We start from the raw sequence: 15,158 nt of genomic DNA, 5'->3' as shown, positions 1-15,158 counted from the left end.
TCTGTTGCTTCAGATCAACATGGCTACCCTCCTGAATTTAAAATAGTAATTATTGAAGAGTCACATTCTGATGACAAATCCCTGCTCCTTTCTCCTAGCATGGATTTAGGTGGCCAGGTTTTTTTTCTGTTGAACAGTTATTGCACATTAGTATCCCTGTATCATCTGATGGGAACCACTATATCAACTGAAATCTCATTGAAGTCAGATCTTTGCAAGTTGTTCAAAATGTAATTGCATCAGGGTTCATAATACATTGGTCTCCTAAGACCAGCTATTTATACATAAATACCATACCCCAGGGTGCCTGAAATTGTCATAGTACAGTGGGTAAAATAATTGGTATGCATCCAGTTTTTATTGTTTTCTTGGAAAGTGTGAAGGCTGTTCATGCTTCTCCAAGTTGCTTGATAGTTCAGCTGGCTCATCAGAGTGGTTATTAGTGATAATCTGGTGAGATTGCTTTAGTGACTTTATCTCTTGCATACCCGTAACATGCCAGTTGTCCATCCCATGGGGTATTTTACTGACTCATATGTACTGCTTCCTTATTAAACTCTGTCTGTACATTACTGTTTGCATTCTGGGTTTTTTTTAATCTCATAAACCATCCAGAAAGAGCTTTTTTGGTATTTAGTGCTCAATATTAGCAGGGCAGTATACATTCTTTTTAGAATGAATTTTGTGCCAGGTTAACCAAAATGTTGAGCCAACAAAAACTGGATTTCATATCACTATGCAAATTAATAATATTTTCATAATTAATAATTTCATAATTCATAATGTGCATGACGGAGACCTGGGTACAAGAAGGGGAGACTGTAGTGCTCTCCCAACTGGCTCCACCTGGGTTCCTGTCCTCCACCAGTCATGGACTACGGGGGGGGGGGGGGAAGAATGGTTCTGTTCATATGGGAGGCTTACTCCTTCAGAGTGCTCCTGCCGTTGAGGTTTACAGGCATAGAGTGTGCTGGCTTTGTGTGGGAAGCTGGGGAGAGTTTGGCTATTTGCTTAGTTCCCTAGACTGATTGTCCTGGGTGACTTCAATGTTCATGCCGATGATGCGGCCTCTCCAATGGCGATGGACTTGGTGTTGTCTATGGCGGCACTGGGACTCTCCCAATATGTAACAGCCCCCACGCACAGAGCCAGTCACACACTTTATTTGATCTTCGTGGTGGGGGTTACAGTGGACCAGATCACTGCTATGGCAGTTCCATGGTCGGACCACCATGCCCTGAAGGCCCATGTGAATGTGGAACCCCAACCCTGTTTGGGTGGCGAGTGCATTTTAGCTCGCCCGCGGAGCCAAATGGACCCTCAGTGGCTTCAGATGGCTCTATGGGATCCTATGCCCCCTGGCGGCTCGTTAGGTGAGTTAGTCGAGGACTGGCATGGCCGACTCTTGACTGCCATTGACAAGATCACTCCCTGACGCCCTCTGCACCCTCGCTATAAGTGGGCTCCTTGGTTCACCGAGGAGCTGTGGCTGATGAAATGAGAGCTCAGACGACTAGCGAGATGGACGTTTATGAGATCCTATGAGATGGCAGTCAAAGCCGCGAAGAGAGAGTTCTATGTGGCCACGGTTGCATCTGCTAGCTCACGCCCGGCACAATTGTTTAGAACTATTCGGTCATTAACAGAGCTGCCTCAGGGCAGACCAAATGCTAGGGAATTGGATATCAGCTGTGAGGCTTTTGCAAGCTACTTTGCAGATAAAGTCTTTCTGCTCCGCCACGATCTCCTTGCCACAGTTGAGACAGTGAGCAAACTTGAGGCCCCATCCACGTCTTCTAGTTCCATTCTGGATTATTTCAGTCCACTCAGCCTTGAGGAAGTCAACAGATTGCTCTCAACAGTATGCCCAACCACGTGCAGCCTTGGCCCGTGCCCTTCATGGCTCATAAAAGCTGGCCACGAGAGGTTGTGAGGTGCCCTCAGGAATATTATCAACAGGTCCTTTGTGGAGGGACTGTTCCCGGGGCACTCAAGGAAACGATGGTCTGCCCTCTCCTGAAAAAAACCATCCTTGGACCCATCCGAATTGGCCAACTATCGGCCGGTCTCCAATTTGCCGTATTTGGGCAAATTACTTGAGAGAGTGGCAGCAATTCAGTTGCAGGGCTTTATGGATGACACTTCCATGCTAGACCCGTTCCAGTTCGGCTTTCAGCCAGGCCATGGGACAGAGATGGCACTGGTTGCCCTCACAGATGACCTCCGGAGGCACCTGGATCGAGGCGGCATGGCAGCACTGTTGTTGTTGGATCTGTCAGTGGTGTTCGACATGGTTGACCATCAGTTGCTGATCCACTGCTTTGCTGACAATGGGATTCAGGGGCTTGCCTTACAATGGCTCGTCTCCTTTCTCCAAGGTCAGGGACAGAGGGTGATGGTTGGGGAACAGATGTCCAAGAGGTACCTGCTGGTGTGTGGGGTCCCTCAAGGGGTGGTGTTATTCCCGATGTTATTTAACGTCTACATGTGCCCCCTCATCCAAATTGCCTGGAGGCATAGGCTAGGGTGCCATCAATATGTCGATGCCACCCAGCTATATCTGTTGTTGGGTGGTCAGTCCAACTTTACCCCAGATGACCTGGAGCGGGCGCTTCAGAACGTGGCAGGTTGGCTTAGACTGAGCTGATTGAAATTGAATCCAACGAAGATGGAGGTCCTGTGCCTGACTCGGAGCGGCTCAGGAGTAGGGATCCTACTACCAACCTTCAATGGAGCACTGTTGGTGCCAGCGCCGAGGGTCAGGAGTTTGGGAGTGCTCCTAGACGCCTCCTTAACAATGGAGGCCCAGGTAGCAGCCACTCCCAAATCAGCCTTTTACCATCTGCGGCTGATTAGGCAGTTGGTTCCCTTCCTTGAATGCAGTGACCTGGCAATAGTGATCCATGCTATGGTCACCTCGAGATTAGACTACTGCAACACTCTCTACATGGGGCTGCCCTTGTCTCACATCTGGAAGCTGCAGCTGGTGCAAAATGCGGCAGCCAGGCTGCTGATGGGGCCCTGTACACGAGATCACATCCAGCCTGTGCTGAAGGCATTGCACTGGCTGCCAATAGCATACCGGATTTATTTCAGGGTGCTGGTTGTAACCTTTAAAGCCCTATATGGTTGGGGGCCTGCCTACCTGAGGGGGCCTGCCGACCGCCTTTCCCCATATGTGACCCAGAGAGCACTGAGGTCAGGGACACAGAATCGCCTGACTCTCCCTGGCCCAAAAGACGCCAGACTGAGCATAATGAGGGCCAGGGCTTTTTCAGTGGCGGCTCCACACTGGTGGAATGAGCTCCCTGAGGACATCAGGGCCCTGCGGGACCTCTTACAGTTTCACAGGGCCTGTAAAATGGAGCTCTTCCACCAGGCCTTCGATTAGGAGCCGCCACTGATGAATGTACCATCATAAGTTGAATATGCCATGGCCCTGTTATAACGTCAGATGGACTTTTCTAACTGGATCATGTACAGGAAACCATCGCCATCTGTGTGTACTGTTTGTACTAGCACTTTATGTAATTATTTTATTATGAATTTTATAGTATTTATTGATCTTATTGTATTTTGATTTATGTAAACTGCCTTGAGCCAGTTTGTACCGGCAAGGCGGGTATAAATTGGAAGTAAATAAAATAAATAAATAAATTCTTCTGCCACTCATACAGAGGGGAAAGTTGTGAGAGGCACTGAAACTCTTATGGGGATCCCCTTCACCTTACTTTTGCCTTTTGACTCAACTGCTTTCATTTTGTGTGTGTGTCTGTACTCTTGTAAATGTGTGTCAATATATATGTCAGCTGAAAATGTCATGCATCTTTCAAAGTGAGCTCTACCTTACAAAAGCTAAGGCAACAATACATCTATTAGGGTTGGGTCTTAATTACCACAAATGGTACAAAACTTGCAGAATGGGACTTTCCTGCCTCTTCCCCCCCCCCACTGCAGCCCATTGAGTCTTCTGCAGTTTTCCAGCAGGTCAGGGTTGAAGGATTATTTAGGTAGCAAAGTGCTCAAGGCTCATAACATGGCATAGCCAATCTGGTTAATGTGTGCTGACAAGACACAAAGTTACACATGGAGCCTATTTATCTTTGCACACTAATATGAGTCCTTTATTGTAAGGAACTCCATTCTTGACAGGATAGAGTAGAGATAGGATTCTAATCTTGTCTAACTAACTGGGATGGACAGAGATGCAGGGATCATGTCCTGCTCTCATGGTGCCAAGATGGAGAAGGGTGGCACTATGTGGAGAGAAGGTGTTAGACTGGAAGGAAGGAAAAAGTTTCCCTGAGAGTAGCAATCTACACATCGAAGAGATAGTATCAGAGAGAAAAGAGAAGGTTACTCAGTGTCCTGGTCTCTCTCTCTCTTTTATAGACCCCCTCTGAAGTTTGAGGCTAAAAGCTAAGGCAAAGAGCTAAGAGCAAAAACCTTCACTTCCACCAAGGGGATCCTCACAAGCTCTCTCTCTGGTCCTTTCTGCACTTGGATCTCATCCCTGGTTTTATCAGAGTTCAACTCGCGACACAATACCTTGCATTTATCCCTTGTTATAACAGCATCCATTTATCCTGGGACAAGTGTGGGGTGAAACCAGGGTGACCGCAATGTAATGTGGAAACTAAAAAATACTCCGACATAATTACGGGGGTGAACTCGAGTGTAGTGTAGAATGTAAAAATACCCCGAGATAATTACGGAGGTGAACTCGTGTCTGGTGTAGAATGTAAATTCGGAGACAGGGTTGAACCAGGATTTAAGGTCTAGTGTGGAAAGGACCTCTCTCTCTCTCTCTCTCTCTTTTTCTCGGTGTGTATGACTAAGTGGGAGCCTACAGTGGCAAAATCATTCCCCCTTTGCCAATTGGAATTAAGTGGCTTGAATGCCATTTTGCTGATTAACCAGTATCGTTGAATCCAACTCTTTAAAATGCTGCAAGACTTTTCCTGTAGGAGATTACTACAGCAACTGCTCTGAAATCTGAGAAAAACAGTAACAGTAGAAGTGTAACCTTATTCAAATATATTCTCCCCATAAATGCTATGTACAATGGGAGAGTGTACTAGGTTGTCTAGAACAGAAAGTCTGGTTCTCCCCTGAGGCGGAGGACATCTTGTGGGTGATTCCCATCCTTCTTTAGGGAGGCAGGACTAAGTTCAAAACTTCTTCCTGTTTCCTTTGGTGGGAGTCGCCCTAACTCAGTTCTTTTCCTGCCTCAGTAGGGAGAGCAGCTTAGGGTTAGCTCTGCTAACATCTTCTTTTTCTATTACCACCTACTATCTACAATTATCCTACTTCTAACCTTTCCTGCTCTCATGCTTCTAACCTTTCCTTATATCCTTGTTTCATACTACAAAAAAAAAAAAAAAAAAAAGCCCCGTCTTCTCTCTTCTTTCCTCCTTGCCTCCCACTGGGCAATAATCACCTAATAGCCCTCAAGCGGAGGTGATTACTTTACTGGCCAGTCATGGCACATAGAGGAGAGAAGGACGGCTTCCTTTCATCTCCAGAAGCGGAGTCCGGCGGGCAAGCCCTTAGCAGCCGAAGTGCTAAGAAAAGAATCGCTTCGTCGCCCGGTGCAGAGCGAGAGGACAGCACCGAGGCTAAGCGCGCCAAAACATCTATGCACGCACTTAACGAGCCCGTGACGGAGGCGGTGGCCATTTTACAGTCCGATAGCCGCATTTACCCACAAGACGGGGATGGCCTACAGTGCTGAGCAGAATCCTCATCGACACCACAATTTTGAGCTTAGGAGAGCCGAAACGTCTGACTGCAGGAGTGGTAATGGTAACGTTTTGAATACTCCCCCCCTCCCATCTCCCCTGAGGCGATGGCCTTTTTCAGGAATGCAATGAGGGAGGAAATAGCCAATTTCTATGCATCGGGTGGGTGCAGTCATGACCATTCACGTAGCAGACCCAGATCTCCTCCATCTCGCCCCCCCTCCCCCCACCCTAGTGAACCAAAAGGCCCAGGAAAGTGGCCTACTAAGGCTCCTAAGAAAAGGTTCCCCCAGGGTCCTAAAGAGAGCCGACCACATTTGGGCCAAAATAGAGGCCCAGGGGAAGAAGAGGGGGATGATGATGCCAATCTTTCTCAAACTGAGAGTGAGAGAGAGGAAGGGGAATTCTCCTCAAATCAAGAAGATGAGGGAGAACTCCCTTCAAAGACTCCTGCCTCTAGGGAGAAGTCTTTTCGCTTTTTTAAGCCAGAGGATCTGCAATACCTCTTAACCAAAACCTTGTCTGCTCTAAAAATACAGTCTGGGGCATCAGAGATTACTGATGAAATAACTCCTTCAGTCTCAGATTTATTGCAGATTCCGGCTATAGACGCTTCCGTGGCAGCTCTGCAATTCTCGGGACTACTTGCTGAAGACGGCCACGGTATGTTAAAGAACAATTTAGACAAAAGAGCAGACCACGCTCTAAAAAGGGCCCACGAGGCGAACGCATTAATAATCAAGGCCTCAGCGGCCGCATCTACTATTTCCAGGGCGTCCATAATCTGGATGAGGAAACTTATCCAACTACTACCAGAAAATAACCACAGGTTATTGGAGGGTGCAAATAGAGTGCTTCAAGCTCTCTCCTATACAGCAGATGCCATTGTGGACGCCATGGTTTTTAGCTCTAAAGCTATGGCATCTTCTGTAGTAGCCAGGCGCACAGTCTGGTTAAGGTCATAGTCGGCTGACTACCATTCTAAATCTATAGTTTCGGCCTACCCTTTTCAAGGGAACAAATTATTCGGGGACTCCTTAGAGAAGATCCTGGTGGAGACCCGGGACAAAAAGAAGGCAATGCCAAAATCAATTAAGCAAGGAGACAGGAGACAACAAACGTCTTCTGCTCCTTCCTTTTGTCCCTACTCTTACACCCCAAGATTTAGACCCGACAATCGGCATCAACCCTGGTCTAACAATAGACAGTCCTTTTGGAGAGGCGGAACTAACACAAACAGGTTCCCCAGAACTACCGGAGGCAGACCAGAAAAAGGGGGAGGCTCCCAAGCCAACAAGGCATGACTCCATGGTTCCACCGGTGGGAGGGAGACTCTGTTATTTCAGAGATACTTGGCTGACCTCCCAACCAAACGCCTGAATTCAGGAAATCATTTTAGAGGGGTACAAAATACAATTCCGGTCAATACCTCCCGCACGCTTCCTTGCTTCACCGACTCACAAGAACCAGGAAAAGTTATTGAGAACCAGGGAAGCGATAAACCACCTGCTTCTAATTCAAGCAATAGAACCAGTCCCTATGTCAGATCAGGGAAGAGGGGTTTACTCCATATTTTTTACAGTCCCCAAAAAGAACGGGGACTGGAGAGCTATTCTAGATTTAAAATACGTGAACAAATTTGTGGAATTGAGACATTTCCGCATGGAAACCCTGAGATCCATCATGGAGGCTCTCAAGCCTGGGGAATACCTCTCTTCCATAGATCTGACGGAAGCCTATCTACACATCCCGATTGCACCTCAACATCGCCAGTTTCTCCGTTTCTGTGTAGGGGAGAGCCATTTCCAATTCAGAGCTCTTCCGTTTGGCCTCTCATCCGCTCCCCGCGGGTTCTCAAAGATCCTAGTGCATCCAATCGTATGCCTGAGAGAGAGAGGCATCCATGTCCATCCATATTTGGACGACATTTTGATCCATTCAGCATCACGAGATCGATCACAAGAGGACACGACAGTGACCATTCAATGTCTTCAGGACTTCGGTCTAATAATCAACAGGTCCAAGAGTTCGCTACTTCCAACTCAGAAACTCCTTCATTTAGGAATGATTCTGAATACCAAGACGTCGAAGGTCTACCTTCCCATAGACAAAGCAAGAAAGATCAAGTCTCTGACACTTCAGATCATCCAGGCCAGAAGTTCGTCCCTATCACTCCTGACGCGACTGGGGGGTCTGATGGTTGCTGCCTTCGATGCCCTCCAGTGGGGCAGATTCCATTCCAGACAGCTACAACAGCTCCTTCGCCCCTACCAAAATTCAATTGCACAATGAATGGAATTCTCCATAAGAGTTCCACTCCACGTAAAGGCAAGCCTACGCTGGTGGACCAAAATATCCAACCTCACGCAAGGCAAGTTCTTCTGGAAATCAGACCAGATTCAGATATTCACGGACGCCAGCCTCTACGGATGGGGAGCGACCTTACAACAACACCACATTCAGGGCAAGTGGTCCTCCAAAGACAAAAAGTTCCCGATAAATCTTCTGGAACTACGTGCCATACGACTGGCACTACAACACTTCTCCCCACTAGTGTCGGGCAGACATGTGCTTGTGAGGACAGACAACATGTCGGCATTAGCTTACCTCAACAAGCAAGGGGGATTCACCTCTTCGTCCCTGAGACGAGAAGCGACTCTGCTGCTGACTTGGGCAGAACACTCGTTATTGTCAATTCATGCCGAACACATCAAGGGAGTGACCAATACTCAAGCGGATTGGTTGAGCCGACAAGCACTCCAAGAGTGCGAGTGGACATTGAGCCGGAATCTGTTTTCCCTGATTGCAGATCAATTAGGGACCCCCAAGGTAGATCTGTTCGCATCTCCGATGAACCACCAATTGGACAGATTCTACACCAGGTTTTTTCATCCATCAGCGGAAGCCACCAATGCTCTACTGTCACCCTGGCCAGTGGATCTACTTTACGCGTTTCCTCCCTTGCCAGTGCTTCCCCGTCTACTTCAGAGAATACGTCTTCTTCAAGCCGAGATAATCTTGGTAGCACCTTATTGGCCACGACGGCCATGGTTCACCTCTCTGCAAGAACTAGCGGTGCTGCCTCCTCTATTTCTTCCAGTAACCGAAGACATGCTGTTCCAAGGGCCAATATTTCATCCCAATCCGGCCTGGTACTGCTTGACCGCATGGCGGTTGAGCGGGAAAAACTCCAAAAACTAGGCTACAGCTCTTCGGTTGTCAACACGATTCTTGACTCAAGGAAACAGTCCACCTCCCGTATATACAACGTCACGTGGAAAGCGTCCGTACGCTGGGCAAAAAGGAAAAAAGTTAATCCTCTACATCCAAAAATCAAGTCTATTCTGGACTTCCTGCAAGATGGTCGTTCCTTGGGGTTAAAAGCCGCAACGCTACGAAGGCAGACCGCAGCACTAGCGACAGTTTTACCAAAATACGGTGGTTTCCCTGTCTCTCAACATCCTCATGTCTGCCGTTTTCTTAGAGGTGCGACTCTTCGGGATCCACCACAAGCACACAGATTCCCCACGTGGAAGCTTAACACCGTCCTTTCGGCATTAACCAAGCACCCTTTCGAGCCTATCGCAACGATCTCTATGAAATTCTTAAGACTCAAGGTGCTTTTCTTAGTGGCTGTCACATTAGCCAGAAGGATTTCCGAATTAGGAGCATTATCCATTAGGAAGGATTTGTGCGTTTTTCACAAAGACAAAGTAGTCCTGCGCACGGACCCCTCTTTTTGACCTAAAGTATGCACCAGATTCCACAGCTTGCAGGATATCTGTTTACCTTCCTTTGTTCCAGACCCTAAACATCCAAAGGAAAAGGCCTGGCACACCTTAGACGTCAGAAGAGCGCTTAAATGCTACATTCTGAGGACAGCACCGACCCGAATGACGGAGTCCTTATTTGTGAACATCTCCCCACCACGCATTGGAAGAAAGATGTCCACATCTGCTATAGGTTCCACTCTTAGATCCTGCATTGCCGAGGCCTATAGGAGCCTCAACCTTAAAGTGCCGGAGGGCATAACAGCACATTCTCTACGTAGCGCAGCTACCAACGCTGCATTCTGTAATAGGGCTTCAGTGGAAGAGATATGCAAGGCGGCCACATGGTCATCTCTATCCACCTTTATCAGACATTACAAAATTAATGTGTACGGTTCGGCTGATGCGGCCTTCGGTCGTCGCGTTTTGCAGTCTGTTCTATCAACAGATGACGACCTCCCACCCATAAATTAGTTACTGCTCTGGGAGTACCCACAAGATGTCCTCCGCCTCAGGGGAGAACGACCATTGGTACTTACCCGAGAAGGGTCCTTCTCCTCTGAGGCTTGGAGGACATCTTGGCCCTCCCAGGTCGTCATACAGAACAAACTTCCAGTGATTTATAATTGCCCCATCTGCGGTGATGAGGAGAGAGAGAGAGTTGATCACAGAATTTATTACTGTTGTTCTGGTTTTTCACTTGTTTTGCATTTAACTCTTCCTGTTTGTCTTAACTGTATTACTGCCAAGTATAGTTCTTATGTAGTGTACTGCTTTCGGAGCACCGAACTGAGTTAGGGCGACTCTCACCAAAGGAAACAGGAAGAAGTTTTGAACTTAGTCCTGTCTCCCTAAAGAAGGATGGGAATCACCCACAAGATGTCCTCCAAGCCTCAGAGGAGAAGGACCCTTCTCGGGTAAGTACCAATGGTCGTTTCATTCATAAAGTCAGACATAAAGAATACGGCTTTTTGGTGGACTCAAATATGAATTCTTTCATTTTGACCCAAGGATTACCCTTTGGGACATGGAAGAGGTATGATTAACATGACATAAGCAATGGTATTTCTTCAGAAGATTTTAAAAATTGTTTGGCAGGTTCTCTAGAACGGGACAATTTTTCAAAGCCCTTCTGTAGGTTCTTCCGGAGAGACTTCACTTAGAGATCATACAGAAGCACTGTCACACAGAAAGTATTTGGTGTTCTCTCCAGTGAGAGTGCCTTCCAGTCCATCTGTCGTGTGGCAGGCTCTTTCTCAGTCCCTTTTGCCCCAAAAGCTGTAGTTTCTCAATGGTACATATAAGGATATTGATCGTTTGGGGATAGTTGGTGTATTGTATTTGGAGGTGAGATGACAGCTGTCCTTATCTTGATCCACCTCCACAATTCCAGAAAAAACAAGAAGGTGGATATAGTGGTTCCCTTCAGATGATACAGTTAATATACTTGTAGAGAGTATTGGGTAGCATTCTCAGAACTGTTGCCGGTTCCACACACAGGGCCAGCTAGATCAAGGGTCTTAATGTGTGGTTGAGATAGTGGTGGTGGGAGGAAGGGTTTAGGTTTGTTAGGCACTGAGGAACCTTCTGGGACAAGCCAAACCTGTACAAAAGAGACTGGCTTCACTTGAACCCAAAGGAAACCAGGCTGCTGGCAATTAATATAAAAAAGATGGGGGAACAGCTTTGAAATTAATCTTGGGGGGAAGCCAACAGGAGCTGGGGAGCTTCCAGTTTGGGATGTCAGTCCAGAGTGATGATTGCATAAACACTCAGGGTAATACTGGTAGGTGTCTGTATGCCAATGCTAGAAGTCTCTGAGACAAGCTGGGGGAGCTGGAGTGATTGGTATTCAATGACAATTTAAATACAATAGGTATCTCAGAAACATGGTGAAATAGTGAAAATGTATGGGATACAGTCATTCCTGGGTATCAGCTCTATAGTCAGGACAGGGAGGGACAGGTTGGTGGTGCTGTTGCATTGTACATCAAAGAGGGCATAGAATCAAATAAGTTAGAAAGTACCAAGGGAATTAACTCCCCAACAGAAGTGATATGGGTGTAAATACTGAGCCCTAAAGGTTACTTAAAAGTAGGGATGAACTATCACCCACCCGATTAAAGTCAATAGTTAGGCACGCAAAAAGAGATTTTGAGGAGCAGATTGCTAAAAGCATCAAGACAACAAACATTTTTTTAAAATATAATCGGGGTAGGGAACCAGCTCAAGAAGCAGTGAAGGCCTTTGGATGACAAAGGACTAAAGAGATTGCTAAAGGATGATGGAGAGATGGCAGAGAAGCTCAATGACTTTCTTGCTTCTCTGTTTACTGTGAAAAGTGTGGGGCATGTACCCGTGCTGCAGCCTTTATTTTCAGGAAGGGATTCTGAAGAACTGAGCCAAATTAGGGCGACCAGGTGACTGATAGGAACCTCCCCATTCAGAGGCAGTAATCCTCTGAATCCCAGAGCCAGGAGGCAACATCAGGGGAAGGCCTCAGCCTCTATGCCCTAAGAACATAAGAACATAAGAGACACCAATGTTGGATCAGGCCAAAGGCCCATCTAGTCCAACACTCTGTCACATAGTGGCCAAAAATACCAGGTGCCATCAGGAGGTCCACCAGTGGGGCCAGGACATTAGAAGCCCTCCCATGTTGGCCCCCCCAAGCACCAAGAAGACAGAGCATCACTTGCCCCAGAGCCCCTATCTATACCTTGTGGCTAATAGCCACTGATGGACCTCTGCTCCTTATGCCTATCTAATTCCCTTTTGAAGCTGTCCACCCTGTTGTTGGCTGTCCAGAGGAACTGGTTGGCCACTGTGTGGGTGCATTCAGATGGGGCATTTTAGCCGGCATAAACTGCTCCGGTTGGAACTGGAGCAGTTTGATCCGGAAGAAACGCGATCACACTTACCTCCTGACTGCGCTGCACATTGCGATATGCCCGTCCACATTTCAGGCGCTCAGCAGAACGCGTCAGCGGGGTTTTTTTGTTAACACAGTTTGCACATGCTCATAGGCAGGCTTCCTTATAATGAAGATCTTTGCGCAGGTGCAGAACAACCCAACCCGGAAAACATGCCTTGAAGCAAAGACGTCCCTTTAAATTTTTACTCTGAAACTGGCCTCCATGAGGTCCCGGACTCATCTAAAGCCTTACACTAGGCATCTTTTAAAAATTTTTTATTAACGACGGGGCGAAGCTTTGCCCAAGTGCACATCGCATACTTAAAAAAAAAAAAAAGGCGGCCGAAAAGTGGAATCGGCTCTACACTGGAGGAGAGTGATCAGACGGGGATACTGCGGTTGGAACCGTTGCACTCAGGATACCTAGCAGCAGAATACAATGGTTAAAGGCTGTTTGCAACAGTTAGGGATGGAAGGCCTAAGTGCCCCGTGTGAACGCACCCTGTGAGACAGGATGATGGACTAGATGGACTATTGGTCTGAACCAGCTGGGCTCTTCTTATGTTATGTTCTTCTTAAGGAATCTAATGAGGTAATCACTGGCAAAAACAACAACAAAACAAAGGGGAATAAGCTCTGGGTTTTTGTGTGTGTGTGTGTCTTCTAACTTCTCCAAGTTTTTTTCAGTATTTAAGACAGAGAGCCATTTGAAAACCTTCTGTATTGTTAAAAGAGTGTAAATACATTTTAAATACATTTCCAATTCAAGACAACTATGTAAGACGACTAAGATAACAAGTACTACTAAGTGCATATTAAGACTACTAAGTACATACTAAAACAGGTGAGAAATAACACCTCTCTGCTCTTCAGCGTAAAAGAATTCATACACCCACATAAGTATATGAGGTATGATTTTTAAATGCCAAGTCAGTAAGAAAAATCTTCTGAGCAGAGGGGAAAGAAATTATTTCTCACTTGTTTTATAAGTTCTGCATTTTAGAAGGCAGGTGTGATTTGCATTACATTTCAGTTCTCAGAATATTACTAGGGGGCCTGATTTACATATGTATATGATTAGAAAGTGGGATTCATTCAGGATCCTAATCCAGAATTAAATTGACAACCAAGACAGCTATATTGTGTCTATGTCCTGGTATAGTATTATTCAAACATTTCACCAACATAGTCATTTTCACCTCTACTGTTTTTTCAGAAAATAATGTTTTAATGTATAATCCTTGTTTATTTCTTTCAGCCCAAACTCATTGTAACGTCAACTTTTGGAGTGGAACCTGGACGGAAAGTGGAATATGTACCACTTTTAGAAAAAGCATTGCAGATGATAAAACACCAGCCTGAGAGAGTTCTGATTTACAGCCGCCCTAACATGGTAGATTTACAGTTAATGCTAATACTTTTTTGTTTATTTCTGAATGTTTTAATTGAAATATTTCATTTCATGAGGCTTAAAGAAGCATTTAATTATTGTTGTAGCAAGACCTTTCTGATTTGGTTATTTGAAGTATGCATTTTGTAATTTTCAAAACAGCTGTGAAAACCTCTGTGGCTATGAGCTTTGATACATTTGATGTCTCCATTTGAAAGACTAGTTGAATATTTTGGAACCTCTGTTTTCATAAACTACAGTTGCAGTATTGTTTCCTTCATTGTGTAGGGAACTGTCCCTCTTACCCAAGGACGGGACATTGACTGGCAAGAAGAAATGGCAAACACAAAGTCATGTGACTGCATCCCTGTTCTTTCTGACCACCCACTTTATATTCTTTATACATCAGGAACAACTGGCACACCAAAGGTAGGCTCTGTCTTTCAGTATAAGTATCTATGGCCAAATTATGTTTTATTCCACATGAGAGAGCATTTAATTAAAAGGCTGAAAATGTTTTCCCAAAGCTTACTACTAATAGAAGATGAGCATGGTTGGAATTGACTTTAATCACATTAGGTCATATTTCATTCCTCTTAATTTACTCTGAAATATATTGTCAGTGAACATTTGAGGCATTTGTTTTTCCTGTCCCTAAAGTATTCCCAGCCTACCATTTCATCTTGTATAGTACACCTTGAAGATTCCAGCTAGTTCTGTCGTGTTTTGTCTCGGATATTCAGGTTCTGTTCATTCCCCTCGATGACATCATGCAACTCTGTATTGTGTTAGATGTGGTTAACATCAAGAGCCTAAGCTCCTGCATGGAAATGGCATATGGATGAGTTTGATGAAATGTACTATAACTGGAAAAAATAACCAAAAGGATCTCACAAGTTAATGAGAAGCAGGAGGAATTATTATAGTAACAGAGAACTTGAGTAGGCTGAATAGGAATGAGAAAGAAAAGGGATACTAAGGTATTCATGAAGAAAGACTGAGAATTCCTTTAGATGTTAACAGGAAGTGCCAATTACTTGATGGGCGTATTGCACATCTGTCTGATGAAGGTTCTTTGTACTGTTTGAAGGAGAGTTTATGTAGGGGAGTTGATCAGATTTTAGATGTGGAAACTGCTTGTGTGCATTCCTTGTATGAGTTTCATTTCTGGTATTAGGGTTGGATCCAAAATTGGCAGTTTCTACCAGTTCCTCCTTTTTGCTGAAGATGTTCTTCATACAGGGTCTGCTGTCCCCCAGGATCAATATTTTGTGGCGATTAGTTGACTGGGGTGGTAGGAGGGGTAGACAGGCAAGTTCTGTACCACTGATGGAAAATTTAGT

At 45.7% G+C, this 15,158-nt stretch overlaps 1 protein-coding gene across 1 annotated transcript in view; it reads left to right on the top strand.

Moving 5' to 3' along the window:
• The first annotated feature begins 9,634 nt into the window (after positions 1-9,634).
• ACSS3 (acyl-CoA synthetase short-chain family member 3) overlaps positions 9,635-15,158 on the top strand; it is a 74,586-nt gene continuing 69,062 nt past the window's right edge. The window contains exons 1-3 of the mRNA XM_015413716.1: positions 9,635-9,757; positions 13,684-13,818; positions 14,104-14,244. Coding sequence (XP_015269202.1) covers positions 9,635-9,757; positions 13,684-13,818; positions 14,104-14,244 — 399 coding nt within the window. The remainder of the gene's footprint in view (positions 9,758-13,683; positions 13,819-14,103; positions 14,245-15,158) is intronic.

The sequence above is a fragment of the Gekko japonicus genome, unplaced genomic scaffold (assembly GCF_001447785.1).
Source record: "Gekko japonicus isolate JY-2015 unplaced genomic scaffold, Gekko_japonicus_V1.1 scaffold649, whole genome shotgun sequence".
NCBI lineage: Eukaryota > Metazoa > Chordata > Lepidosauria > Squamata > Gekkonidae > Gekko > Gekko japonicus.
The sequence above is the reverse complement of the archived record's forward strand: the minus strand, read 5'-3'. Positions and strand labels throughout refer to the sequence as shown.